The sequence below is a fragment of the Limulus polyphemus genome, unplaced genomic scaffold (genome assembly GCF_000517525.1).
Source record: "Limulus polyphemus unplaced genomic scaffold, Limulus_polyphemus-2.1.2 Scaffold809, whole genome shotgun sequence".
In the NCBI taxonomy this organism is placed as follows: Eukaryota; Metazoa; Arthropoda; class Merostomata; order Xiphosura; family Limulidae; genus Limulus; species Limulus polyphemus.
In genome coordinates, this window is record NW_013666419.1 from 137175 (window position 1) to 149737 (window position 12563).

Below are 12563 nucleotides of genomic sequence, written 5' to 3' on the forward strand. Positions count from 1 at the left end.
GTCTAAAAAAAATATGAAATTTCGAGCAGACTAAAGACACCCTACCTCGTTGAAATACTGGTTTAAAAAATGAAATGGCGTCCTAAGAATTTTAAATGGCTGAGAAATCCACTAGGGGGTATTCTAAGCTTCAGATTGGTTATTCATCTCATATATAGAAGTAAGTGTATATAAGGGAGCATTTCCGAAAATGGAAAGAGGTGGGTAGGGTGCCACTGTGTTTGATTTATTACATGAACAATATCTTAGCAAATTGAAAATATAAGAGGTTCATATTTTATATTCTAGCTTGTCAATATCGGTAAATTGAGTTTCTAATTCGTATGAAACTACAGACTTGGTATTTTGACTTCACAAACATCTAATTTGAACCAGTGCTGCATTCAACATACCACATGACACACAAATATTGATGTTTACCTGTTTTTTAATATTTACTTTTAAATTAACAAATTGAGTAATGTATAGTTCTAAAATTTGAATTATAATCTACAGTTTGATACTGAACTTATTGACATAAATTCATGAAATAGTAGTTCAATAAAACTTTGAATGTGAGGCAATGAATGAGATGACATGGCCTTTCACCTGTAACTCGTATTGAAAGGGTTAAGGTGATCATTCAGTGGTAGGAGAGGAAAATTTTTTTTTCATAATGTGCGAAACATTTCTGAGTTTAAAGTGATAGGTAATAAGAAGAGGAATTATATTTGAAACTTTAGTGTTACTCTGTTTTAGGATGTTTTCTCGCTGAGTGTTGTTAGCTTTTTCAATCTGTCTGTCAGTTTTAGTATTTTTATATCCTCTTTGTAACATGGTTAGTTTTAGATCCTTGGTGTGTTTTCTGTAATCTGTTTCATCTGAACAGATTTTATTTGTTCTAAGAGCTTGACTGTAAGGAATGTTTCATTTAGTGTGAGTGGGGTTACAGCTTTTATAGTGATGGTACTGTAGTCTGTCTGTAGGTTTTTTGTACAAGTCAGTGTGTAAAATTCCGTCTTTTAAAAAGACAGTGATGTCAAGAAAGTTAATTTGAGTAGGAGAGTAATTAAAGGTAAACTTGATTCTCTTATGAAAGATATTTACATATATGAGATAAAACCAGCTGTCCAAATATATATAAATATAATAGTACTGTCTGTCCATGTAACTACTTCGCAGGGTGTGGATGGATTTTCACCAAAATTGGTATGGAGGTTCATTAGGTCCATGCGGGGCTACATACAAATTTTCAATTTTGCCTTTATTTGTGGTTATTACCACTAATTCACCCCCTGTTGATGGATTTTCACCAAATTTGATATGGAGGTTCATTGGTTCCATGGGAAAATGTATACAAATGTTCAGTTTTGCATTTTTGATATTTTTTATAAGGGAAGCAACTTTTCTTGTCTTAAGATAATGTTTCATTAGTTATGAATTTACATAACTTACATCTAGGGGATGGGTACCCCAGCTAATGTCAAATATGTCATCTATGTAACGTTTCCATGTATGAGGTTTTACAGGGCTTAGTTGTAAAAGCTGGTTTTCAGTATGATTCATGAAAATATTTGCATAATTGGTAGCTGTTGCAGCACAGTTAACCTGAAAGTTTGTTATGGAATTTCAAGTTGCTCAGAGTTAAGACAAGGTTGGCAAGATCAGATACTGTTTGGGATTCTGATGATTTAGTCCTTTCTCATGCAGAATGTTAGTGTAAAGGGAAGAAACATCCATTGTGCAAAGAATACTTTTAGGCAGTAAGTGTCTGTTGGTATTGATTTCTTTTGTGATATTAAGAAAGTGAGTAGTATCCTTTATGTAAGAAGGAAGGGTAGAGGAAATACATTTTATGTGTTGGTCAACAAAGGCAGACAGCTTTTCAGTAGCCATGTTTGTGTTAGGAATTATGGGTAGACCAGGGTTATTGGTTTGTGTATTTTTGGTAAGAGATAAAATCTACCTGGACAAAACACTTCCTAGAAGTCCAGGTGACCTTCATGACATCACTTATCCAGTAACACCACCATTCTCAGTATACCCCTTCAGAAGAAAGGTCCACCTTTTGGAAGCACTCAGGTTGTATGGTTTTTATCATTTTATATTAAGACTTCTCGAACCTACTGTCTTCCCTGACATCATGACAGTTAAACTAAAGATATTTTCAAGCTAAAATGTAAACTTATAGCTTTTAAGCAATAATGAGATATATATATGCAATAAAGTAAAACCCACATGGCACTCCACTCTTAGCAAATTCTATCTTTTAAAAAATGTCTAATTATGTCTGACATTTGCTATTTTATTTACTTCTAACTTATAGAAGAATATTAAAATTTGAGTGTGATGCACCTAGAAGTCATTGAGATAGCTGGTTTTGAAAAATTTGCCTTCAGTTTGTTTGTTTGCTTGTGTTAGAACTCTCCATAACCAGCTATCAAAATGATTTAATGCATTTATAGCTTAGGTAGAAAGCCATTTAAAGTACAGTTGATTTGGGACATTTTATTTTGTGTGCATGGCAATATTTTGTCTTATAAATTACACATTTGAATTAAAAAAATAATTTATTACACGCCAAAGGCCTTGCAAAAAATTAGGCTTAATGTTACTTGGTTTAATAGAACTTGAGATTAGAAAGGCAAGATTTCAGGTGTAAGTACTAAGTAAAATGTAAAAATTTTAAAGTTACTTGGTTGGTTAAGAAAATCAAATCAAATTAAATAAACAAATTACTCATGACACTGATGTGAGAATGTGTAAGTCGATGCGCATGCTTTTACACAAAACTATCCTATATTATAAATAGTTTTCACTATACTCTAAGAGGATCTACATGCAACTGTAAAGATATAAAACTAAAAGAAAAAGCTGTTAGCTTTAGCTGTAAGAACAAAGAGTATTACAATCTGCAGTCATTCTATAAAGAAAAAAGGGTAATTTAGATTCCATGTTTTTTGTTATGTGTTGGTTACAAGGTCACTCTAGTCAGTCAAATTGACCAAGTCTGTGTACACTTAGTGTTATCTAGGGGAAAATGACAAATAAAATATCAAGTTTAATGAAAATATTTTGTAAAATAATATTAAAAATAAACAGGTGTGAAATTTTGAAGATAATTGAAGATTTGGAAATTAGATTTGGTGTTAGAGTAGATATAAATTTAACTGAAAAAACTTTTGATATTTATTTAGAAGGTTTTAGAGGTTATGCAAATGAAATATGAATACTGTAAGATACAAATATTTTAATTCTTAACAGGAAAATCACTTTTCACTCAGACTGACTTGGTAAAGGTTTTGTAAATTCACAGACAAATTTTTAGAAGAAATACTCTGTTAAAAGATCTGATTTTTGTAAAAAACAGATTTACAATGTTTGTTAATAGCTTGTAAAATTTTGTGAAGATACACTTAGTAAATTCAGAGTTACAATGTGTATAGTTTCACAGTTACAAAGTGGGTGAAATTGACCCACTTTCTATGGAAAGGGTTACAGAACTGATGTTTTGAAACTAGAGACTGATAAAGTACAAATATCTTTCATGTTGAATTATATTGTACCATGGTGTGAAATACTTCTCTGTTTTCATTTCAGGATGACCTATCGGTTTCTGGAGGTGATATCTACACTGAGGATCAGGTTCTCACGCCTGTTTCTCTGCTTCAAGAGTCGACTGTTAACGATCCAACTTCTGCAAGCACTGATTTTGTGTCCACATCCTCAGGGGTTGGAGAATTTCATGGGTCTACAGTGAATCTCCAAGATCTTGACTGAAATGTACCTGTGATATACTTGCCATTGATTGTGAAGTGGCAGTACTTTGGTGATAAATTATTTTAATTGTCTTGTAATTTGACATGTGCTTGGTATATATTTGTTTTTCCAGGAGCTAAGAAACTAAGGCTACAAAAAAAAACAATTTTATGAAAACAATTCGTAGAAAAGAAGGAAAAAACAAAACTAGTAATCTTTTGGAATAAGAAAAACCATTAGTTGTTTTCAACAAATTTCTCTTAATTTTTTTTAAAGAAAAATAATTAGGCTGGCACACTTCTTATTGCTGGAAATCTTGATGTAAATAAAATAAAGCAGACAAGCGAAGCACACCAAATGCTTAGAAAACAAATATTAATTGATTAGAAACCAATGATAAATTTTGTTTTATGAAGTAATATTTTGACATAAAGTATTACACCCATCTAATATAATCACTGAAAATCGTAGACTTGTTTTTATCACATACATAAGAGCTTTTATTATAACATTATGGTGCAGGAAAAGTCTTTTCAAGATTTCAGTGTCAGAAGAAACGTTTTTTTTTTTTCTTACAGCATGTTTATTATGCCATTGTTTTTAAGTGTTTGTTTAGAATAATGATTCAGGTGTTATTATTTTGTTCTATAGGAAGCAGTACTAGTTATTTAAAATATTAACTTTAATTTTGTCTTGGTGCATGGTTGTGCTGAATGTTTGAAATCAGGTTTTTGTTAAACAAACCAATTAGTTGATGATACTGAATGAAATTTTTTTAAATATTTGCTTAAATGAATTCTTAATGTGTCAACTATTATGCTTAATTCTTGGCAAATGGTGCTAATAACGTTTTGGTTAAAAATTAGAAAATAATACACACATGCTTTATATTTGGTGAAATGAATATGAAAGTAAACTTAGTTTTTATAAAGATTGCCTGTCAATTAGAAGTATGTTATACTGAACCCAGCATTATGTTTCAGATTAGTTGTAAAGCTTTCTTAATCTGAAGCAATCTTTTGGGATGTTTTTTCATTTGTCTGCTACTTATTGGTGATGCCAGGTATTATAACTTTTGTTCAGGATATTTAAATAAGGATTGTACCAATCAACAGAATTTGAGTATGGCTTTAGTGTGATGTAACAATAAGGGTTACACCTTCATCCAGCAATATTTGTAATATACTATCCTGTTTTGAAATTTAAAAAGAAACTTACATATTAAAAATAAATATACTAAATTGTGACAGAGCAGAGTTTTGTTTTGGACTTTTATATTTAATAAAATGTCTAGATGATTTTTATTAACTTTAGAAGAAGTTATTAAAAATATTTAAAAGTCTATAAATTGTAATGTGGGAAAATATCAAATGCATGCTTCTAATTTGTTTTTAATTATGCAGATAATTTTTATTGTTTATGTATTTTAAAAAAAAATTACAACCAGTTATGCTGGCTTTATTGTATTTGGTATTTTTCCATACAATTTTACTAATTCTTGCAGACTTTCATATGGATCCTGATTTTGATGGTTTGCAGCCACCTTAATTATATGAACATCTTCTAGTCTAATACTTCATTCTTGTAGCAATTTGAGATTAGGCTGGCACACTTCTTATTGCAGGAAGTCTTAATGCAAATTAAAATAGCTAGAGGAGTGAAGCACACCATATGCTTAAGAAAACAAATATTAATTGATTAGATACCAATGAGAAAATGTTTGTTTTATTTAGTAATATTTTGTCATGTCCCAAGCACAATCCTTGCTGCATTCCATAAACCATCTGTTGTATGGTGACAGTGGTTTCCTAGTGCCCATTTCAACTGTCTGATTGTTTTAGCACCCTTATTAGAAATATAATTGTGTAAGTAGAGTCAGTTCTTCAGGCATGAAGAGTACAGTTAACTTTGGTTCACAAGCATTGTATTATACTGTTCAGTGCTATAAGTGTAAACTTTTATTTTAAGGTTTCATAAAGAGGTTGAGTATGTTAGGTTAAAATTGTTTAGGAGCCTCACCATATCCATTCATGCTTTATCTGACAGCCTTGCATCTTGTCAATAACTAATGGAATAGGATCTTTCATAAGGCTGTCAAGTCCAAAGCACATCACTCCTTGCCATATTCCATAAACCATCTGGTGTATGAAGACAGTGGTTTCCCAATACCCATTTCAAGTCTAATTGTACAGAAATCCATGGACATGCATTTGGTAATTTGACCAGTATTGTCTTCTTATGGAATAACATGAATACCCATTTCATTCTTCAGCTACTTGAAGTATGCGATGGTTTAACGGATATGTTGTGGAAGTAACTTGTGTACACAAGACTTATGTTGCTTTTCTAGATAGAGATCCTTCTTAATTATGTTACCACTGAGCTTTTTACTTGTGGATTCTTACCTATTACAATTTACTTACCATAGCTGGACCATGACTTTTTGCAGGTCTCTTTCTAAATTGTTCAAAGCCCCAAGCTGATCCATATTCCTTTGTTTTTCAATGTCATTAAGTACAAGGGGTATCCCCATCATGGAAATTCTATATCTCTGATCAGTGTGTGTGAATATTTTGCATTGGAAAAAAGACTGTTACATACCCTTCCCAAAAGCAATCAATTTTTGATGGTATCACCCTACTTATGAAATGCCAAACAATGTCAAGTTGTAAATTAATACATGCCATTCCATTGTGACTTTACACTGGCTGTGGTTGTCATGCGACTTGCTTATTTTCACATTCAAATGGTTTTGATATAATGTACTCAACCTCTGTATCTATATCCAGGTCTGAATAAAAACCTTTGTTATAGGTCATTTATCAACAATGTTTGATTAAAATATGATATCCATGTATGAACAAAACATTTCATGTCTTATCACTTTTCAAGTTGTCGACTCTAGAATGATTAATTCAGTGTTATCAATTCTAACATCCTTTAAGATGTTTGTTCTTTGTAATTTTAGGAAATGAACATGTGGATTGAAATCTCTTAATTAATGTGTTTCTTTTTTTAAAAAAAATCCTTAATTTTTGAACCAAATACAGGCTTATTTAATGATCTAAACAAAAACACTGGCCTTGTTATGGTGGTATTGAGTTAAAATTTGCTGTAAAGAGAAATGTAATGTTTCATGTAAACATGATATGAAATGAGTCTCCTATGGTGGAGGCAGAAATGTGATGTTTCATGTAAACACAATATCAAATAAGTCACCCAATGCGAAGACAAAAATGTGGCTATTTGAACCAAATGTCATGAACCTGATGACCATAAACCTATATTAATTTCTCCTTTATGCACAATGAAACCGATGTACACCTTTATGTACTATTGTGAAAACCTGACTGTTTAAAAGTGAATGTCTGGTTCAACATTCATTCCAAGTGAGTTATGTGTCCAAACGTCCTTAGTTTACAGTTATAACACTTCAAGCACAAATTCAAGTATTCGTTATACATGGCACTTGTCAACCTTGATGAGTTTCCATGCCTGAGGGCATTCTGGATGCTGCAACTATTACTGATGACACTTATCTTTAACTGAACAATGATTGAATGTGAACACTTCATGTAGACATGGTATGTGATATTTTTATGGTTGAGTGGTTGGATAACACAAACACTAAATATGAATAGTGGATAATATTCTGATCTTAGAGACTTTCGACATTAAGCATGAATATTTATAAGTTCTAGTAATAATGCTTCCCATAGGGTAATTACTGTACACCATATGTCACTTCTAACTGGCATTCTCACCCTCAAGGTTATTACTGCTTGAAAATACAAAAGACAGAAGGGATAAAATACCCATGTAACTCGTGATATATTCTGTCAGTTTAAGAAATTGGTTTGTTGACGGTTCTTGGTAAGTTTGTTCTATCAAAACAAAATATATATATATTTTGTTTCTCATTAATAATAACTTTATCTTCACACTTTTTTAATGCTTCATATATTATAAGTAACAACACATCATATTTGATTCAACAGTAAGTGCAAGATTAATATTTGCACTGGTAATTCAGTTTCTGTTCAGTTAATAACCTGTAATTATATCGCAGACTGATGCATTTCTATTAGGTATTTGGAATAGATATTACTAATTCTCTGTCTACTGTGGAATATGTCAGACTACTGTTTCAACTGAGGGTGTTTTCAACCTGATTGACACGTTGTGTAACACATGGGATAAACAGCAACATTAGAGACTACAAGATTCAGGCACAGCCATCCCTAATATAGAACTGATGACCAGAGGCAGAGAAACCAGTTGGCAATATCCACCTCTTACATGGCTAATTTTTTAAATTGAATAGCAGGATTGATTGTAACAGTTATAATGCCCCATCACAGGTGAACGAGGGTGTTCAACAGAACATTGTGGCTAGAACCTACTGATCCACGACAGCCTGGCATACAATCATGAGGCCATACCTGGCCGAGAGAGACAAATAAACACAAATTTATGTTGGATATTCTAAGATTTTTTTTATTTGCAACAGGGCAAGTTTGGTCATCACAGGAATAAGTGTAAAAAATGAAGCTTGTGAACAAATCTTGTGGAAAATGTACATAGAAACTGATACTCCAGTAACAAATAAGTGCTTTGTAAATATTTTTAAAATTATTTTCCAACTTCCTGCTATCAGGCAACTAGAATTTGATTTTTAAACATTTATTAAACTTATTATGAATTTATATTTTATATCACATTCCAGTGCTTTTATTGACAACCACTAAACCCTAGTATATTATCCACTGATCTTTTCCTGAACCATGATACGTCTATAATTTATTTTGTATTCAAAGCAAGTACTACTATTTATTTTACTTTATTTTGAATAACTGCTTATCATATTTAATTTTCCATACAAGTTTCTAAAAAACTATTTAAAGCAGCTCTACTGTAATTTAAACTTGAAATAAAAAGTAGAAAACTAGAAATAATTCCTACTATCTGACTACCAAAACAGCAGACCAGATTTTAATAATACTATCACAGTTAATGCTCATCACTTGGCAAACAGAAGCATTGCAAAAAAGAAGGAAGATGGAGACATTTGCATTCATTGTTTTTCTTTTGTTAAAACATATTTACTGTAGCAATTTCCATTTACAAAGAACCTTCTTCTAAACTTCTCTGTGTTTTTGTAATATGTAAACCTTAATTTAAAGTGGGGAAATGGAATGATTTCATATGCTTAATATGCAAGAATACTGTAAGGGAAAAACACACTCCAAAAAAAGGACAAAATGCATATACAAAAGTAGATATTACTAGTAATCTGGCTGTTTGAAACAAATAATCTATGATGGTAAACTTTCAAATATCTACAGTAAAATTCTCGTAAGATACAGGTTTGACAATAAAAGCTTTTTAGTTTTAATACAAGTGTTAGACATAAAACAAGTTATCAAAAATGTTTTAAATTGTTCAGATCACACTCATTTCTAAGGAGACATTTTGTGTCACTTCTCTGTATATTTATCTACTGAAATTATCATTCTAACATTCCTGTAGAACATGTGTAGTTTTATTTAAAGAGGTTATTTCATTTCTTCATTTTCAACAAATGAAAATTTCCTCTCATCTTTAGAGTGATGACTAATAACTTCCAAAGTCTGTAGGTTCCTGACATACATTATAGAGCTACTTAGTCTGAACTTTGTAGTGTTTCAATAAATAAAGAGGGAAACTGCTCAATTATTGTTAGATGCAAGTTGGGTGTGACAGGTATTCCTTGCTTATTACAACTTATATGACACAATATTAAACCTGCTATTATCTAGGAAAATGAGTTTTTTAGTGGTAGAAAAAGTTCCACAGAAAAGCAGTGCAGTTAACGCAAGTTTTAAGACATAACCAGAATAAGTACCTAATCTTATATTAAACAAAAACATCACTGATATAGCTGAAACGTTTCTGAATAGGTCTTTCTGATGATATGTCTTTTTTTTTCAGACTTTAATATCCAGAGCTTTCTGAAAAATCTTCAATGCTAAATTCTTACTTTGGCACCACCCAATATTGAGCTTACATTATGCAGCAACAACATCAAGTTTCTTCAGAGTTAGATCGCTTCTCAGAGATTTCAACTTACTTTGGTATTTTCTATAACATGTTATGCCTATAAGAACTACTGTGTTTTTCTGTTGGCAACAAGTTTAGACTAAATTCTTATATGGTGGTTTTCATAAAAATACACAGTTTCTAATTCTTCTCAACCTATATCTAGCCTTCTCAAGGCTATAAAAGCTCCACATTAGTGTTTTACTAAATAGTTTTTGACAAGAAAACTTGTTACTGAAATCTAAATGGCTATCTATTTTAAACATTACATAGTTCCCTATGATTGGACCACATCCCTCTGTGTCAAGTATGTTTCTTTCAAAAGTCTAAGCTGATTGGTTAGATATTTTCAGTTAGCATATGTAACCTAAGTTTGTGACAGCTTTACTTCACAAATTTTTTTTTATGATTTTATTTTTGTGTGAAAAAGTAGCTTTAAAATTACAAACTCATCATATAACAATAATGTTTTTGACTATTAATTTCTGAATTCTTAACTAGATGACTTGAGTAACTGAAAAGTGGGAATTTATTTTCTGTAATCTAACTAGATAATTTGGGTACACTGAAAAGTGAGAATTTATTATCTGTAATCCAACCAGAAGAGTTGGGTAGACTGAAAAGTGGGAATTTATTTTCTGTAACCTGATTAGAGGACTTGGGTAAACTGAAAAAAGGGAATTTATTTTATGTAACCTAACTGGAGGAGTTGGATGGACTGAAAAGTGGGAATTTATTTTCTGTAATCTAAATAAATGACTTGGGCAGAATGTAAAGTAGGAATTTATTTTCTGCAATTTAACTAGAAGACTTGGTTAGATTAAAAAGTGGGAATTTATTTTCTGTAATTTAACTAGAAGACTTTGGTAACTGAAAAAGGGGAATTTATTTTCTGTAATCTAAATGACTTAGGTAGGCTGAAAGATGGGAATTTATTCTATGTAATCTAACTAGAAGACTTGGGTAACTGAAAAGTGGGAACTTATGTTTGTGATTTAACCAGATGAGCAGAATGAAGATGTGTTATTTTTTACTGTTAACTGAGGATCTGCACAAGTTAAACCAAGGAGTTGAATAAAACGTTTCAATATACTGCATAAGTATAACCAAGTATGAGGGAAAAAAAAAGAAACCAGTTTACCACATCTGTAAACTTAATAGTAAAATGTGACAATATCTTTACTTTCTGAAAAATTATAAATTCAGTTCTTTAGTATGTATACAGGGGCTAACTATGGAGATGAAGCCAGTCTAGCTACATCTTCGTTAGGTGGTTCTAATTCAGTCAGCTCTTTTTTCAGTACCTTAGCAAGAGGGCCAACTTCTGAAGATTCAGCAGCCCAGGACTCTACTTCCTGTACAGAAACAAAATTTTTAATTTCTCTCCAAAGGTTTCACTATAAGAAGATATACATGTGTAATAGTGACATATTGTAATATAATTGAAAAAGACAAGAATAACGTGTCTAGCTAATCTTGGTACTATTTACTTTTTATTGTGGAATTTAATCAAAAGCTTATCATATACATATATATATATATATCATATATTTATATTTGTATTGTCCATAGACATCCCTGGCAAATATTACAGTATCAAGGGCTGAGAAACTTTAGTCATTGGTAGAATGACACACATGTTAACCTCGTGAACTGAGGAGAAGATGGTTTATATTTGAAAAATTATTAATCCTTTCAAATAACACATAATTAAGTAAGATATAAAACTAAAACCTAAATACAATGCAACTGTCAATCTAATGTATTTCTAGGTGAGAAACAACGTTAAAGTGGCGAGGATGAAAGCAGCAACAATGCTAAGAGTGGTTTGACTAGTTCTCTATGGAATTTTAGAATAACTTAGGAGAATACATTTTAAAAAGTTCTCTTTCCACTGGTTATAAACATCTGGCTGAACTAAGTATAATTGGCTGAGAAATTGTAACTCTATGTTTAGAAAGTGAGCATAGCATCTGTCAAGAATTAAGAGAAATTTATTTCTCTTTTCTCTGAATGTACCCTAAAGAGCTTGAAAGAAGAATGTGTAAACAGAGCAATTAACTCTCTCAGCACGGGCTCAGTCCCAGGGACTGACCTCCAAACCTATTTTTTTGCTTGTTATAGTCATGCTATAACTTTTAAATTTGTAAGCATATTTTTACGAAATTTTGCAGATTATCAGTAAACAGTACAAGGCTTTTGTACGCAAAATATCAAATTTTTTTAATAAGTTTAAGATTTTTTTAAGTAATGTTTTTCTCATGCCCTTTTTCTTTTCGAATGTTGACTATCCAACATGCAATGTAATTTTTATTTTAAGATTAAAAATACTTTTGTGCATCAGAAAATTTTGAAATTTCACATGCAAAATCTTTATCATATCCAGATAATTATCAAATGTTTTTAAGAAAAAAATTTATATTTTATTTGTTATTTTCACTATTAGATACAGGTTTGGTCGACTTGATTGAAATTCGTAACCACCATAAAAAATTAGGAAATAAATATAAATTATGCTTTTTCATTCTAGAATAATTACAAATTATAACATGAAAACATGAATGTTTAGTCTAACTATATAGCTTAAATCTCATAAAATTAAACATTATATATATTTATGATTTTTATTATATTGACCTTTCAGCCATATCTGGCTAACATTACAAAGCTGGAATGACAGGGCACATGTACACTCATGTTACCGTATCCAAGAATATAAAACTGGCCTTTACAAAGTGACCTGTCTT

At 31.1% G+C, this 12563-nt stretch overlaps 2 protein-coding genes across 5 annotated transcripts in view; one reads left to right on the forward strand and one right to left on the reverse strand.

Moving 5' to 3' along the window:
- Positions 1 to 6736, forward strand: part of LOC106460648 (zinc finger protein ZXDC-like) — a 45394-nt gene extending 38658 nt beyond the window's left edge. For all 3 annotated transcript variants that reach the window (XM_022387419.1, XM_022387420.1, XM_013920376.2), the window contains exon 14: positions 3580 to 6736. In XM_022387419.1, coding sequence (XP_022243127.1) covers positions 3580 to 3759 — 180 coding nt within the window. In that variant the 3' untranslated portion in view covers positions 3760 to 6736. The remainder of the gene's footprint in view (positions 1 to 3579) is intronic.
- Positions 6737 to 8219: 1483 nt separating this feature from the next.
- The window catches only part of LOC106460649, a 97131-nt gene continuing 92787 nt past the window's right edge, over positions 8220 to 12563 (reverse strand). For both annotated transcript variants that reach the window (XM_022387421.1, XM_013920377.2), the window contains one exon: positions 8220 to 11171. In XM_022387421.1, the coding sequence (XP_022243129.1) occupies positions 11049 to 11171 (123 nt within the window). In that variant the 3' untranslated portion in view covers positions 8220 to 11048. The remainder of the gene's footprint in view (positions 11172 to 12563) is intronic.